This window comes from Meriones unguiculatus, chromosome 11 (assembly GCF_030254825.1).
Source record: "Meriones unguiculatus strain TT.TT164.6M chromosome 11, Bangor_MerUng_6.1, whole genome shotgun sequence".
In the NCBI taxonomy this organism is placed as follows: domain Eukaryota; kingdom Metazoa; phylum Chordata; class Mammalia; order Rodentia; family Muridae; genus Meriones; species Meriones unguiculatus.
In genome coordinates, this window is record NC_083359.1 from 96,848,857 (window position 1) to 96,867,018 (window position 18,162).

The 18,162-nt window shown below is 35.6% G+C and overlaps 1 protein-coding gene across 5 annotated transcripts in view; it reads right to left on the reverse strand.

The window, feature by feature from the left end:
* The window catches only part of Akt3 (AKT serine/threonine kinase 3), a 239,096-nt gene that overhangs the window by 55,838 nt on the left and 165,096 nt on the right, over positions 1–18,162 (reverse strand). For all 5 annotated transcript variants that reach the window (XM_060364761.1, XM_060364757.1, XM_060364758.1 and 2 more), the window contains 2 exons: positions 14,964–15,092; positions 3,675–3,889 (listed from right to left, as the gene is read on the reverse strand). In XM_060364761.1, coding sequence (XP_060220744.1) covers positions 3,675–3,889; positions 14,964–15,092 — 344 coding nt within the window. The remainder of the gene's footprint in view (positions 1–3,674; positions 3,890–14,963; positions 15,093–18,162) is intronic.

Genomic DNA, 18,162 nt, shown 5'->3' on the forward strand with positions numbered 1-18,162 from the left:
CCAGTGTAAGAGAGATGTGCCCGAGAAGGGCCTAGATCTTCTGACATAGTCAGGATGAAACCTGAAGCAGTCAGTGGATCCATGAATGAAGAGCCCACTTCAGGATCTACAGAGAATTCTTCAAGTAAGCTTCACTCCAGAGGTGGACACTGGATAGTGTAATATGATAGCAGAGTTCACATCTGGAGGCTTCAGTCTCTATAGTCACTGCTCTTCAGTTGCGCTGTCTAACCCTGGTAGGCCACCAACTCGTGGGAGGGCAGACTAAATTAACAAAGTCACTGTTAGCATTGCTTACGACACAAGAAAAGTACAAATACCAAAGTATTTACTTCTAAAAAGAACTCTCAAAGTATAAGTTAAACTAGTGTGCATAAAAAATCAGAACTCTAGGTTCTTACACACAGTTACCATTTGCTTATAGTTTACAATATTGTTTGCATTTAATGTATACTTGAGAGGGTACATTTAGTAAAGGAGCAACATTCTACAAGTTCAAAAAATATATCAATGTGGATTCGGTTAATCATTTTCTGTAAAACCTCAGTTCTTTTGCAATATATTGGCTTAGGACATAGCTGGTATGTTTCTCAAAATACATAAAATACTGCCTGTAAATTCTGTGCAATGCCTGAGATTTCAGTCATAGATTGCATTTTAGAAGCTGAAATACTTTAGGACAGCTTCTTCAAAGTGTGAAGCTGTCAACATTTCAATGTTGATGGTTCCCTAACATAAAACTTAAAGACTTCAAAATGATGTCAAAATATGCTTTGAACTGAGTTATTATTAAGCTCCAATATCAGAATGCCAAAGAAACCATTACCTCTTATGTGTTTTTAACTACAAAGAATGTCATAGAACTCCCATTTCCAATAGTATTGCACTCAGCATGAGGGGATGCTTTTCACATAAGCTGCACTGGAGGATAAACGAAAGACATGAGGAAGGACCATAGAGTAACAGAGAATAAGGAATAAAGCCCTATGGTGGCTGATCCTTTGATAGAACTGAAAGAAATTCAGTAAAGGATATCAGAAAAATTCAGGCATCACTTAAAGTACCTCAATGAAAAAACATAAATCACATTATTTGCTTATGTGTTCAAAGCCTCCTGGAGGCTTTTGCTGGCTTTATTTGCTTCCTAGAGCTAAACTGTTATATTTCCCAGGTTTCTGTCCCAGGCTTCGTCTTTTCATACTCTACTTTCTATACTAGTTTCCTGCCTTTCATTACCTCCTAGATTCCAGTGGCCACCCAAATCTACAGTTGGCTGTTGTGACTCTTTTAAGCACTGATTGCATTTCTTCTAGATCCTTACTTAAGACTTTCATCTAGATTTGCCAAAGAAATCTCAGACTTGGTTTATCTAGTTACTCTCAGCACCCACCACTACAAGCCTCTGTCTTTGCTTGTGTGCCATAAACTAATCACCCAATATGGGCAGATTCCCCATACCAACTTCCTTATCATTTCTACTTACTCATTCTCAAAACTGTATTCATTTTTTTAACCTTTGCTTCAAAAAGACCCAAATTTCTTATATAGAAATTTCTGTCCATTGTTTGGTTTTTAGATACAATCTCCCTAGGTTGCTCAGGATGGTCTCAAATCCTTCTGCCTCAGCATCCTAAGTAATGTATTTGCCATGCAGACTTTGTAAAGTGCTCTGTCTTCCTGCCCTTCACTTTTCTAACCACAGCTGCCAAGTTTGCCTTCTTATCATACATATCTCATTATACCATCTATCTCTTTAAAGCATTTTTCTGGTTTTTTTATTCTTCTCTGAATAAAGGTTATTTTCTAAAAAATGACCTAATACACCTGCTTCATCTTTTAATGTCACCTAACTCATACTCTACAGTCTAGTCACTGAATTCTCAATCCATGATCATGTGCAATTTTAGCTATATTTTACATGTAAATGATGCCTGAATGGCAGTGCAAATTCTAAGGCCTCCAGATGGCCAGTTCAGGTTCTCAAAGTCCCCTATGCTGCACTAATGATTTCAAAAGCATTTGTACAGTTTGGCCTGAGAATATGAAAGTGTAGGTTTTGTGCCCTTTGTTATCCTATAAATGGCTAAGAAAAAAAAAAAACACAAAACTTGTTCATACTATTCATATTTGCATTCTCCAGTATTCTGAGGTGGCAGTATATAGGCTTGATATATGAACTTTATAAGCCTGCATCATATTTTCAATATCTGAGAGGAGAAAATATGGTACCCTAACATTCTTGAATTTACCTGACATATATTCAAAAGTTTCCAAAAACCTACTATGTGCTATTTGTAGAATGGGAATAAGCCAATACAATGAGACAGGAAAAACACAAGCAAGACATTGTTTAACCAGCCACTTACAGAGACAACCACAGAAGAAACAGTGACCAACGTTATATGGAAAAGTCAGAATAACATGGGACAAAAATTCACTGTCCTTGAAACCAAGTCAAAGATTAGATTCTCCTCTACCCAAAAAGATAAAATGGCAGGCATAGCTCTGCTTAAAGACAACCTTTCAGCAAACACTGTTCATTATATAAATGTGAAATAATAATTTTAAATGCAACACATCTCAAAACCTATACTGAAAAGCTGGGGCACTGTTTAAAGATACACAAGAAACACTATGCATACACCAAGAAAATACTTTTCTATTCTTGTTCCACAAGAACTTTCAGTGAGACCATGAACAAAATACTTACTTTCTGTACATGAAATGCTTATATTATCTACTTGATCCACCCTGGAAAGCCACTAAAAAGCAAATTAAATCAAAGAAAAGTATGTTTGGGGAGACAAAAACCATTTTACAAGCCTAAGGAAACACTCCAGTCACTAAGATCACTCAATATGATCTTTGAATGGCTCTCAGAAAACAGTGCTGGTAAAACTTTTTACCAGGTGGCTATTTCTGTGAACAGATGCCTGGAAATCAATGAACTTTAAAGTAAGTTCTGATACTTAGGGAAAAAGGACAGCTTCTCTCTCTCTCTCTCTCTCTCTCTCTCTCTCTTGCTCTCTCATGAGGAGAGGGGGAGGACACACACACTGTCTGACATTATGGGGCATTTTATAAACAGAAACCATTTAACATGTAATTTGTGAGTGTGTTTTTCATTAATACATAAACTGAACAAAAGACAGTGACTAAGCATTAAAGAATTTAGGAGAGTTTAGGTCATAACTAAAACATTTCTGTCAAAACAAAATTACAGTGTTTTGCTTTTATAATCATCTTTTCAGCGATACGTGGAAAATTTTTAAATAATAAAAATGGAAATGTTAACCTAGATTAGTGGGAGGAGGAGAAAAGGAAATAGGCCTTTTCTTTTTATGATGTGAGTAGAAATAAAAAGCCCTAGAAACTGAAAGAAAAACAGGGAACTTCCCACCCTTAAAAGATCAAGATTTAGATAATTAAGAAATTGTTTACTCATAATACAAATAAAGAATTTCTCAAACATCCTTATTTGGTAAGTTTGTATAGTACAAACTTGATAAATTTTTAAACTATTCTACATTATGCACTTATAAGTCAGTATCTCAGTAGGAAAGTTTTTTTTTACCAAATAAAATGCTTCCTGATGTCAGTTATATTTGAATTAATTTTCACAAGAGAAACTAACCAAAGTCATCAGTACCTTATGAATTGCTATTGAAGCTTACCGTTTATTTGGATCCTTTATCAAGAGCCCTGAAAGCAATGATTTTGCATCTGAAGAGAGTGTTCGGGGAAATTTAATGTCTTCCATTAATATTAGTTCAAAAAGTTTCTCATGATCCTGATTGTAGAAAGGCAACCTCCCACACATCATTTCATACATGACAACACCCAGGCCCCACCAGTCTACTGCTCGGCCATAGTCATTATCTTCTAACACCTAGAAGTGAAACCAGCAAAAGTTATAGATTATTACATTATTTATTACTTCTGTTGTTGTTATTGTTATCACTGTTATTATTTTGAGATAGATTCACTATTAGCTCTGGTTGGCCTGGAACTTGCTATGTAGACTAAGGTGTCTTCAAATTCATAAGAGACCTGGCTGTCTGCCTCTGGAGTGTCATGCCCAGTACATGTACATTAACTTTTAAAGCAATATTAAAAAGTAAATTTTTATATACAAATACAACTTCAAATTTTTATATGAAACAGGTAACATACATTCAAAAATATTCAACATACAAAAAGGAGGAAAGGCCATGGAAATTTTGTTAAAATGAATTTAAAATATATCCATATCTACAGGATCAAATGAAATGCATCAGCTAGTATGTTTGCTTATTTTCTCATAGGTCTACTTCATTTTACATTCTGATTCCCTCCAACAATTAAAGTTAGGCCATGCTGGTGATAGACCACATACTGTGCCTTATACATTTTACTTTAAGATGTAAGTTCAAATAAGAAAAGAAACAGGACTCGAAAGCTGGCTCAATGTCTAAGAGTACCGGGTACTAAGCGTATTGCAATCTCTGTAGTATATGTTCTCATTTATATTCCTCAAAATATATACAATGCAAAATCAATTTAGTGTGGCACAGAGTTATCACTTTGGTTACATGAGAACAATCTCTTCAAATCCAAACATGCCCATTTACTATAACCACTGATCCCATGTGGAGCTGCAACTAGAACCTAAGCCTTTTGAGTGGTAGGCAACTAAAGTCATACCCTCAACTCCAATGTGATACTTGCCTCAGTGGAACATTCTTTATCTATAGACAATGTTACTACTTTATTGAGATAACTACATTTGTTGTCTAAATAACATTAATAATAAATTTCAGTTCATTTGACCGTTACTTTTGAGAAAACCTGTTCTAGAACATAAATTTCATCAACTAAAGTTTTTTATTTTGAATTAATCAAATGCTTTATTGAATTTTAGGCATTCCTGACAGTCACATTAAAGTTAACTACAAATACTACAAAAAGTACTATTTAAAGATAAAGGACAGAATTTCAAAAACTCAAATCATGTTGTTGTTTTATTGGGTTTAAGAGCACAAGAAAATCTTCTATAACTTAAGATCACAAATCTAGTTACTGAAACTAAAGAAAGTATTTTCTGAAAGAGAAACTTTAGGTTTTTAATAGATAAACCTTTCATACTTTTTTTTATCTCAGTAAGTAATATGGGAATAAATAGAAAATAAGAAATAATCTCAAAAACCATGAGGAACCCTCTTATTTCCTAAAAGAAATACAGTACATACCTTTTAAAGTAACAGTGAATGTCTTATAGCTCATTTGTGGAGTATATTGTTTTTTGAACATTTATTAGCTGCTACAGGATTTTACCCAATAACAAAACAAAACAAAAATCTAACTAATCTTTAACTGCATTCCTACAACACCAACAAAACAGTGGCATACATGAAAAGAAGCCAAATGTGGTTTTTAACCTCTTTTTTCATAAAAACCATAAAAAGCATAAAAGCTGGATTAACTGCCTTCTGAACCCACATTTCACCAGCCGGGTTCTCATCCCCAGCTGGCAAAACTGGCAATCCTTTATTTTTGTTTAAATACCTGGTTTTCAGCCAGAAGGGTAGGAGTACATAAAGAGAGGCTTTTCATTTTGCAGAGAAATAGTAACTAAAAACCAAAACTGCATTATAGGAAAATCTATTTTATGAAACAAAATAATTTTAGTTAGCTTTGTAAAATAAGCACTGATTTTTAATATAAGTGGTTTTGTGTTTCTCACAGATGGACCTTCACAGACATACAAATATATGGTGATGTAACTCGAAATGTCTGCTGTATCTTTTTGTGGTCAACAATACTGATGTAATACATTGTGTCACTGACATGTATACTTCACTATTGCTGAGAACACACCCTAAAACTCAGCCACATTCTTAAGAGGCTCTGCTATCAACTACATAAAGAAAGATTCTGTGTAACTTATGAGGTACAGTGTTCAAGAAATAGAAATAAAAATGACTTGCATTCAACACACATAAACACACAATGTGAAGCATGTTCCACTGTTCATATATCTTCTATCTTAAATAGATGCTTTTAAATCACAATCTGTGAAATGCTCTCAAATTTCAAAATCAAATTATTCCAAATATGTTTTCTGCATTACTTTTGAAAGAAATTTTTCTTTTCTTATTCAATGTACTTCTTTTTCTATAATTCTAGTAGCATACAAAATTTGTACTTTTTAACATAAACTGTTTAAAATCTGGTTTCTTCTAATAACAACTTTTCCAGAACAAACCATCTCATTGACTTCATGGTCACTGTGAAGCTGAAAAGGATATCAAAGTCTAAAGGTATAATAATAGGCAAATTTACTTCAACCTTATTCAACTTACTCTTTCATCCTATTAGGCTGTAAGTACAGATTAGAACATACTCTGATAGGAATAAATCAGTAAAAGACCGACATTGAAAATTACCGTAAGTGTTCTCTTAACTTAAGATGACATAGACTTTTACCCAATATTGCAAATGCAAGCAGAGATGCAGACATCTAGTGCTGCCTTCAGTCCTAACCTTTGTAATCTCAGATATAGCCTGTCCATTCAACACAATCCCTACAAAGACAAGAGACAAAGAAAATGTACTACAAGAAAATTGTATTTCAATAAGCGCGGAGAGCCTGCATCTAAAGTCAACACAAACTCCAGGAAATAGGCTGAGTTTCAATTTCTTAACTAGAACCCAGAAACTGCTTTAGTCTCACACATAATAAGCAGGATATAGCAGACATCAATTAACACCAAACATTCGGTAATATCTCATAAAAATACTTGTACTTATTTAAAAAACTGGTAAAAAAAACCAATATTCAATCCACAAAGCTCTTAAACAGTTACTAATTTTTAAAGATAACATTAACTGCTGTGTAGTTAAAAATGACACCATCAATTAAATGTTTCCAGTGTCAACATAATAGGCATTTTCAAAATAATTTCATCCCAGTATTATTTTACCAATCAGGATTTACTGGAAGAGTAAAGGGAGACCTTTCTCAGTTTGCTAGTCAGGCCAAACAATGCACCCAAGGCTAGTAATTATAAGGAGGCGATGTATGCCCTGGAGTGCCTTGCTGCTCAATCAATAATCCTGACAGAACAGATGGGAGAAAATCAAACATCTAAACAAACTGTCTACACACCTATGTTGTGAAAGTAAACTGTGAACTTGGGTGAACCAATTTACCACTTTTTCAAATTTATTTTCTGCTAACCTCACTTTTCAGGTAACTGATATGTATGTTATATAGAAACATACATCTATTCTTATAATTTATGAAGGTTATTTCACAGAATTTGATAAAACTGACAAGTTTTCTTATTCAGACTTTAAAAGACTGCAGTTTCAAGAAAGTATATAATTCATAAAAATTATGAGTTCCATGGCTTGTCAAAATTTTTCATATTGCTATTTTATATAACATTTTATTTTATATTAAGTATCTAATTGTTCTGATTCTTAAAATACAGCATCTTTAGATGTCATTTTCTATTCACTCTAAGTTTTATGTGTTTTGTTACTTCCTTGCACACACAAATGACTGAATGCAGCTAATGCCACAATTTCAAAAGCAAACCAAAGTCAGAACAGGAAAATCCCTTAAGGCAAAAGCTAAGTGAATATAGTAATTAAATCATGCATGGATTATGTCTTCTGATAGTTCTCTATACTGCCTTTCTATCACAAAGCGATCACATTAATGAATTCTAAGAAACTGAGTCCTGTAAGTCAAGTAAAAATAGGCATCATCAGTGTTCCCACTTAAGGTTACTGGTTTTTTACATTCTTGGAATTCAGAATTGACAGTTAAACTCTGTGCTTCAACTAAAATTGTACCTAATAGACTAATTCATCACATTAAAGAGAAGTTTATATGAAATGCAGCTAGCATAAGAATAACTTCTAAATTCATACATGGCACTAGTTGTAAAAGTTTGAAAAACATTTACTGTATTTTACTTCCTGTTTAAACAATATTCACTTACCAGACAAAATAGGATAACTGTTAATGTTACCCATAGTAGGATATGGTACAGAAATAAATTATCTCAAGTGATAAGCCAACTTATCTGATAAACGTTCTTAGATAGGAATTCTAACTATGAAGCAGACAACAACCAGAACTGATTACTGTGCCCCTGATGGGACTTAAACTTACTTTATTTCCCTGTAATACTGGGGATATCTTACCAGACTGCCAGAAGGAGGAAGGTTTCTAAGTCCCTCCCAGGGACAGATGTTGAAAAAATTGTTCATAATAAATAAAATATCCGCATTGAAGACAATGGTAGCTAAAAAGCTTCTCTTCACAAAGCTTAGAGGTCTAAGACTAACTTCATACTTTGTAGGGACACAGCAGAATCTTACTCAAGGGATAGAGATGCAAGCACATGTAACTGGTTACACTCATTTTTCAGTATGAGCTCCTAAAGACAACACTGAAAGAGTCTACCGGATGTTATCCTCACATTTAATTCTCATCCATCAAAAATTTATCAAGTGTATTTCTATCTGCTCCCTTTACTTACAGTACCTCACACGCATCCATGAATCTGCTTACTTCTTAGGAAATTAATGTATATTTCTGATTTTAAATATTCATATAGTTAATTTTCAATTGTACTGATTTGTCACAATAAAATGATTTATTTTCCTGAAATTATCAATATTCAGATGCATTTCAGATATTTTAATACTTTATATCAGATATGAAACATAGATATCAAATAATATACAGAATTATAATACACAAATGCTTTAGAAATGGGCTCTGAAAACTAAGAAGAGTGAATTAAAGACTACATTTTTAGTCACTGGAAGAAAAACAAGCACTTTTTGCACTTAGATGAAATAAACATGCATATTTCCATTTCAACAGTAACCACAACCTGATATTACATATTTTTCAAAAACCAGCTTGTTTTATAATTTGTTTTTTTCTAAGTTGGTCATCAAATAGTTTTCTTTTTACGCTATTACAGAAGTGCATTTCTCTGGGTTCCCCAAACCACCTTCCTCAACCTTGCCCATCTGTCACCATCTGCTTCTTTTTAGCATGTACTTTTTGTGTGATCACATAAGCATGTGAAAAATAACTAACATTCAGATGATTATCTGCTGGTACATTTGAGAACTGGGCACAATAAAAGTGAACTGCCAAAACGCACTTAACACTTTTAATTTTGTTGGGTCTTGCATGTAAGCTACATTTGATTTTCAAACTGTTTTACAGTTGGAAAGTTGAGCAGGTACTGCTAACTCAAAAGCAAAGCTGAGACTCCAAATAATTAGCACTGCATAAAATCATCTGGATGTAATAGGATCCAAACTAAATAATCAAATTTAAAAGAGTTTATATGTGATTTCTAAATTCTTTTCTAATTTATAGGTGTTGAGACACAGCACAAACTACAAAAACAGAATCCTTTCAAGACATCTTATGGTCCATAATTTTTTAATAGGTAAGTTTTATCTTCTTGGATTACAACAAAAATTAAATTCATTTAAAGCTGTACATAGCATTTTCAGAGATGCTGCACATGAAATGCCTAGTTCACAATTCTGTCAGAACTTAACCTATTTAACCTCCTAATTTTTTTTCTACCAGTAAACGGCCACTGAAGATGTTATACTTTAAGCTTCCTTATTCAAAGAGTTTAAGAGATAAAATATTTATTTAATGTTCATTTTTCAATAATGTTATTTTCCCTAGAAGACTTAATAACTTTTCTAGTGGAATTTACCACAAAATAGGGGAAGTCCATGATAAACATTAAAAAACATGCTACCAGTCTGACATATAGGACATTTAATAAACTGGCCTTAGATGATGTCTCATGCCCTTTGTGAGGAATCTTTTATATATCCGCCATCTACCCATCCATAGCAAACCACTACAAGCAGACAGAAGTAACTGAAAGGTAACAGAGCATGCTGGCGGAAGTGGAGACCACCACAATCTGAATACAAAGTGCTCAAAGAGCAGAAGTGCAAACACTGATCAAGAATGCATCCTAGGTCTGACTGGATGTCTCACCTTCCTATGGAGAAAATACCAACACTGATAATGATACAGAGTACAAATGAAAGGTTCAAAAAGCGGTAGACATCACCTGAAAGTAAGGAAAAAGGCTGGTTTCAGTGTGAAGCAATCTCTCTGTAGCTGACCATGGAAACTCACAGTATTACCCTGGCTTGCAAGTCCTAGGGACATCCTTACCCACAAGACTCAATCTGAGGTCCTCTGCATTCCAACCCCATCTGCTTGCCCACACACCCCTTCCTGTTCTGCTAGGGTCCTCATGTCACAGCCCTCCCCAATAAAGCATGCTTTGTCATCTAATGTAATACAGAACTGCAGAAATCAATTTCCTGAGCAAAACCTAAATTACTTATACTATGCCACCTATCTAAACTGCAAGATGCTTGAAGAAAACCATTTCTAGGGTTCCTGTCCACCTAGAACCTACCATTAAGGCCCAGAATATAGTAAATATTCAGTTTTTCCTTACTCAAAAATGGTCAATGGAAAAATTCCTCAATGAAATGGCCCATACTTATACCTACAGTAAGAAAGTACATTTTTATTTCTTTCACACACATTCTAAGATATTCTGATTTAATAAAAGTTTAATAGTACACATGTTTAAAAGTATAATAGATACTTATATATAACTTAACCGTGATAAGTTAATTGTCTACTGATTACTTTTTTCTTTTTTATGTTTTTTAAAAAAGTATTTATTTATTCACTTTACATTCTGATCCCCTCCTCTCTTCTCCCCTCTGTCCCCCTTCCTTCCATTTCCTCTCCCCCCTCCCCTATTCCTCAGAAAAGGGGAGCCTTTCCCCAATAATCCACCCCAGCTCAAGCTCATCAAGCTGCATCAGGAATGAGCACATCCTTTTCCCCTGTGGCCTGGCAAGGCAGCCCCACCAGGGAGATGATAATAATAATAATAATAATAATAATAATAATAATAATAGCAGGCAACAGAGTCCATGTCAGAGACATAACCTCCTCCTGCTCCCCTTACTAAGGAACCCACAGGAAGCCTAAGCTGCCAATTGGGCTGCATAATGATCACTTTTTTTCTATAAATGTGTCAAATTTTCAATTAATGAAGCACTGTGTAATAATTATAGGTGTGTATAAAACTGCTTTTTAAACATCAGACCTCTGTTAACACTTTTAAAAAAAATACATGCAGGGGCCTGCCAATGGGATGTTTCAGGAGGTAAAAAAAATGTTAAGTATGTAAAGATCACTGCTTATTTGTCTTAAACAGAAACTGATAAGTTCTTGAGTACTGTGAACTCTTAGAAATGATGAAACTCTTTGCATTCAGTTTTTGGTTTTTGTCATTGAGTTGATGTTCGTACAGAAAACAGTATCTTTGTTTCTTAGGAGATCATCTGCTTCAGAAATGAGATGTGTTTATCTTCTTTGGAATAATCTCTCCTAACTGCAACATCACTAATTTTGGTATTCTTGATATGAATGCCATCATCCATTACAAACGTACAGCAAGGGCAGCTGAATGGCAGAGAAACAATTTGTTTGACATGACATTCACAGAAACAAAACTAGTCCAGAAAGTATGACTGAATAAACAAAAACATTCTTTCTAAAATTTTACTTAATTCTGCCACACACACACACACACAAAAAAAAAACAAAACTGAATTTTAAACTTTACCTTCTATAACAGAGAAAATTACATATTTGGCAAGACAATATTTAGACATGTGTTATCTATACTTTTGAATGTTAATTTAACTACTATTTTAAAAGAACCTAACAGTATTAAGTCAACATGCTAGTACATACATAATTTTTCTACTTTCTATTTTCTCTTGAATATCATTTCCTGTTGGGCCATCATTCATATAATTAACAAAGAAAAGTAGGCTTTATGGTCTAGCAACCCTAATCAGAATCTTGACACTCCTGGGGAAGTACAGAGGAGTAATATTATCAAAATATATTATTTACATAGATGCAACTCTCAAAGAATAAATAAGTTAAAAAACAAGAACCCTGCACTACTGCTTATCCCACATTGCCTCCTAGTTGTATACGGATTGTTAAGATGAGAAATGAGTTCTAGTATACTTCATGTTATCCCAAATTCCACAGGAACAAACAGACTGATGGTTAGTAACAGAAATCCTACTCATCTGAGGAAGCTCCTTCATTTGTAACATCAGCTATAACAGTCTTGCTGAACTCTGAAGGGTACCCATAGGCTAGTTCTAGTCCTTTCTGGCTGCCCTGTGTGCAAAACTCTTCCTGTGTGTTGGTTTCCTCCTTCTTAGCAGTCAGATATCTTGAGCTCACATCCCTTGCCCTAATCATCTCTCTGGGGAATTGTCTCTTACCCAAATACACCTGAAATGACTCCCATTTCACATGCTCCTCTGTAGTAGGATGTAGAACCTATGCCTGCACTACTTGAGCCTATGAAGGTTTACAACTGCTTTAAGGAATATGCAGATGACCAAAGTGATGTGGATCTTATGAGGGAAAAAAAGGCCAGGAAATGAGATGACAAATGAATGATCTCAGCAGCATTATTCATAAAAGACAAACTGCTTAACACACAGAAGAAACTTAAAAGACAATCTGCCCAGGCAGAGAGCTCAACATGCAAGGCTCTACATCATATAATTGTATTTGCATGAAATGTTCAGAAAAACTACAAAGAGATAGTAGATATGTGATATCCTAGAGAGAAAAAATGAGATGCTAATAAAAGTGACATCATAACTGGAATGAATAAAACATTTTGGAATTAGAAGTGATAGTTGCTCCTTCTTCCAATGTCCATCCCGTTTGCCTTTCTGACTGATCATTTTACACAGGGTCCTCCTTCTAGCTCACCTTCTTTAGGTGTACAGATTTTTGTAGGTTTATTCTATGTTGTATATCTAATATCCATGTATAAGTGAGTATATACCATATGTGTCTTTCTGTTTCTGGGATATCTCAATCAGGATGATCTTTTCTAGTTCCCACCATTTGCCTGCAAATTTCATGATTTCCTTGTTTTTAATTGCTGAGTAGTATTCCATTGTGTAAAAATACCACAATTTCTATATCCATTCCTCCCCTGATGACATCTGGGTTGTTTCCAGGTTTTGGCTATTTATTTGTTACAAATAAAGCCACTACAAACATGGTTAAACAAATGTCCTTGTTGTGTACTTTAGCAAAACAGGACAGGAGCCTACCACAGAGGGCCACTGAAAGACTCTACCTAACATTGTATCAAAGCAGATACTGAGACTCATAAACAAACTTTGGGTACAGTGCAGGGAATCTTAGGTAAGAAGAGGGCGATAGTAAGACCTGGAGAGGACGGAGCTCCACAAGGAGAGCGACAGAACCAAAATATCTAGGTACAGGGGTCTTTTCTGAGACTGATATTCCAACCAAGGACCATTCATGGAAATAACCTAGAACCCCTGCTCAGATATAGCCCATGGCAGCTCAGTATCCAAGTGGGTTCCCTAGTAAGGGGAACAGGGACTGTCTCTGACATGAACTCAGTGGCTGGCCCTCTGAACACCCCCCCACTCCAAGGGAGGAGCAGCCTTGCCAGGCCACAGAGGAGGACAATAGTTTATCTGATGAGACCAGATAAACTAGGGTCAGAGGGAAGGGGAGGAGGACTACCCCTATTGGTAGACTTGGAGAGAGGCATAGGAGATGGGGAGGGGGGACTGGAAGGGGGAGAGGGAGGGGATACAAAGCGAATAAACTATAATTAATATAAAAAATAAACTGTGATAGTTGCACAACTTTAAATATTTTTAAAAGTAAAATGTTGCTTTTAAATTTATATGGCATGTGAACTGTATCAAAATAAAAACAATATAAAAAGCATTTTTAAATGGAACTTTTAACAGTTAACTAGATTAAAAACAAAAAGAAAGAGGGAAAGATGGTTAAAACCAAGGTTGCTTCTAATTTGTTCTTAGGACATTTGCTGTTAGATCTCTAAGCCAAAGAACCCTGGCCATCATGAAGAAGCCTACGCCACAGGGAGGCTTTAAGTGTCAACAACCTTAATAACATGTCATTGGACACCTAGCAGCAGCTGTCACACAAAAAAGTGGAGCTGCTTCTAGATAATTTCAGTCTCTAAGCAGCTATTCTGTTGCTAGGTCTTTCGGCTCGGGCTACAGGTGAGCAGAAGAGAGAGAAGCCACTTGTGTGGCCCCACCTGCATTCCTGATGAAGGTCTGTTCATCACTCAAGACCTGTGTAGGCTATTCCACAGCAGCACTAACTGGTACACTTAGGAAACCTACTACATCAAACTACATCATTCCTTTATCTTCCTTTCTTCCCTAGGAACTGAAAGCCTTATGTTACATATAGTTTTTATTATATTATGTTGTTTACATATATTAGTCTCTGTCCAATAAAATTTCTTCAAAAGTACAGTCACTTTCTATCTTTTTCATATACTGGTACAAAACCTCCACTTCATCTTTCTTTGTGAACTACAAAATGTAAGCAAGTCATTTTTTCAGTTTCCACCACAAAACAATTTCCGGTAGTTGAACACAAATACCAATAATCACTGTAATCTCTGCTTCTAGGTAAAATCCAAGATAGTTCATAAAACAATAAATATGCTTGCAGAAGTTATTCAATTATCCTCTTTTAATCAATGAAGTAAAATGAATATAACCAAGAAATAAAATATATAGGCAAGAAAAATAAAATCTAATCTACTTTATTAAAAAGATATGTGCTTACAAACTTTAAAATTTAATTTTCATATGCTTGTAGCCATAAAATATTCCATTAAATGAGTTAAAAGCAAAATCAATTATTCTGATAAAAATCTTGTTAAAAAATAGTGAATACTGCAACTTGGCAAAAATATTTAACTGTTTTGAGAAACATTAGTGTTATTTTCCATGTAAACGGAACTTCTGCCTACCTCTGGTGCCAGATACTCTGGTGTGCCACAGAATGTCTTCATGGTAGCTGCATCTGTGATCCCTTCTTTGCAAAGTCCAAAATCTGTAATTTTTATATGGCCATCCTTATCCAGCATCAAATTCTCCAACTGTGTGTGAGAACAGCATAATTAATTCTATCAGCTTCAACAACAAGAGAACAGTTTTGAAAGATGATTAATACAGTACTGGAAAGAGACATGGCTGTAGTTAATAGAACTATTAGTCCTTGCATAGCATATTACTTCACATGTAAAATGAAGGTTCATTTATCAAACATTTGTTATGATAAAATTATTGACTCTAACACCAGTTTCAGAAATGGCCTCAAGAGCCATTACTGTGTGAGTTCTAAGGATGAAAGCCTAATGAGAGTCGGTCTTTGTGAACAACAGCAATTCTTTTATCATGGGAAGTATTATATACACAATCCCAAAACCTCACATTTTCCTACAGATAGTTTCAATACATCCCTGGACAGCTAGTATACTCCTAACATGCTTTTGGTAGTTAGTTTTTGTAAGGTAAGGTGAATAATTCCTTTTGTTAATTCTTACTAGTACCCCCCCAAAAAAAAACTTGAAATGATAAATAGAATATCAAAGTCAAACATATAATACAAATGTTATAAAGTTGGAGTCTCTGAACCCAACTTTATCCAACCATCTATTTGGTATTTAACTGATAGATACCAAAGAGAACCATAAAGATTTAACCACTGGCAAAATCATACATCTCTAAAGAAAAATTATGAGATACTCAGGGATCAAGAAGTTTTGCAAAGCCAACATAATTAAAAATGTCAATGTTGCCAGGTGGTGGCTCATGCCCTTAAGCCCAGCACTCAAAAGGCAGAGGTAGGTGGAGATCCTGAGTTTGAGCCCAGCATGGTCTACAGAACAAGTTCGAGGACAACCAAGCCTATGCAGAGGAATCCTGTCTTGAAAAACAAAAACAAGAACAAAAACAAAACAGGAATACCAATGTAGTTAACCTTCCCATTTATATCACAGCTACCACATCATCACATGGAGATCTGTGTGGACTGAGATGTGATCACACAGCCTTACATAGAAAAAATACACAAAGTGTAAAAAGCACCTTAACAAGGTGAGGGAGACTTTATTTAAGGAGTAGGTACTTACTATCCTCTTTAATTATGATAATACTTCAAAGTATTTGTCAGAACTCTGAAGTTAATACAAATTGTAGAGGATCCCACATATGAACACAAGTAACTTACACACTAGTCATATGAATATGCAGACAACATATTCTGTAATATGGTCATGTGTTTTATATAGTCAAAGTTGTATGTGAACAAGTTGTGTTCAAAGCAGAGACCACACCAAATAGCTCTTCTTTTTAAGATTTTATTTATTATTTATACAGTATTCTGCCTGCACGTGAGCCTGCATGCCAGAAGAGAGCACCAGACCTCATTTTAGATGGTTATGAGCCACCAGGTGGTTGCTGGGAACTGAACTCAGGACCTTTGGAAGAACAGCCAGTGCTTGTAACCTCTGAGCCATCTCTCTCCAGCTCCCAGAAAGGTCTTCTTATGTAGTGCCTTAACAGACTACTTGACTGAACTGAATGATCAATACATTCCAAACACATTATAAGTATGCATTTCACAATATACTTCTGTACAACTTGTCTACAAAAGGCTGAAAAGCACCCTAAATACACCACTGAAATATTTTTCAAGAATGAAGCTGTCTTATCTAAAGTCAGATACACTGGCTTGCATCTTCTTTCCTTTTTCTACCCACCTGCAACCTGGAAATGAGGCCTCATTTGCACAGATAGCACTAAGACCTAAATATTACCTCTAACCAGAAACTTCAAGAGTGTCTCTTATTCTTTTCCCTGCTGTGGTTGATCTTTTTCCCAAGCCTCTTCTAAACACACTCATCATCCATCCTCCTTTAACTTGACACCGTTAGAAAAGTATATTCTGAAGCTCAGTTGCCTTGTTGAATTATATTCCCTGTTCTTAATTATTTTAAAATGTATTAATATTAATGTTAAGTATTGTTGATTAATTACCAATTAATTGGTAAGTTTAAAGAGAATTTTAAAACTCTTCAATAAGATCTTTTAAAATAGTAATAGCTTTTTTCTATACATATAATATTTTTCTTTTATTATAAACATTATTTTATATTCTGTTTTTAGTCCCATCCCACCTCGCCTCCCAGTCCCAACGTCCCAGTCCCACCCTCCCTATGCCCCCATTCCTTAGAAAAGCAGAGCCCTCTGCCCCTTCTTGTCCATCACAGCTCATAAAGTTGCATCATGACTGAGCATGTCCCTTTCCCTTGTGGCCTGGAAAGGCAGTTCTGCCAGGGGGAAGTAATCAAAAGGATGGCAGGAAAGTCATTGTCAGATGCAGTCCCTGCATTCCTTACTTGAGGACCCAGTGAAGCCCAAGCTGCCCATATACTAAATCTTTGTAGGAGGCCTTGGTCCAGTTTCTGCATGGTCCTAGGTTGATGCTTCAGCTTCAGCAAGCCCCTCTGGGCCTTGACTAGTTGGCTCTGTTGGTCTTCTTGTGGAGCTCCTGTCATCTACAGGTGCTTTTCTTTATCTTCCATTTCTGTATAAGACTCCCTAGGCAATGCCTATGTTTGGCTGTGAGTCTCAGCAATCTGTTTTGGTGCATTGTTGAGTAGGGCCTCACAGAGGACAACTATGATAGGCTCCTGTCTGAAGGCTTAGCGGAGTATCATTCACAGTGTTGGGTTGGCACTCTCTCTGGCATTGGCTGAACATTCCTTCAATCTCTTTTCTATCTTTATTCCTGCACATCTTTTAGGCAGGGTAAAATCTGGGTTGTTTTTGTGGGTGAGTTCATGTTCCCTTCCCTCTACTAAGAGGGTGTCATTTATCTGTCTCTATGGCCTCTGCTACTAGGAGTATATGCTTGAGCCCCTCTCATATATTTCCAGGAGCCTACCCTGACCTACATCTCCAGCTTGTCGTACAGATGCCCCCACCCTCAGTTTCTCTTTTCTCTGCAGGTCTTCTGTCCCTCGCTCCCACTCTCCCCAGGCCTGATTAGTAATACCTCTTAATGAACATAATACACACTGAGGTTGGAGATGTAGCTCAGGGGGAGGGTGCTGGCCTACCAAGTGCAAGGCCTGGCTCAGTCATCAGCTGGTGGTGGAGAAA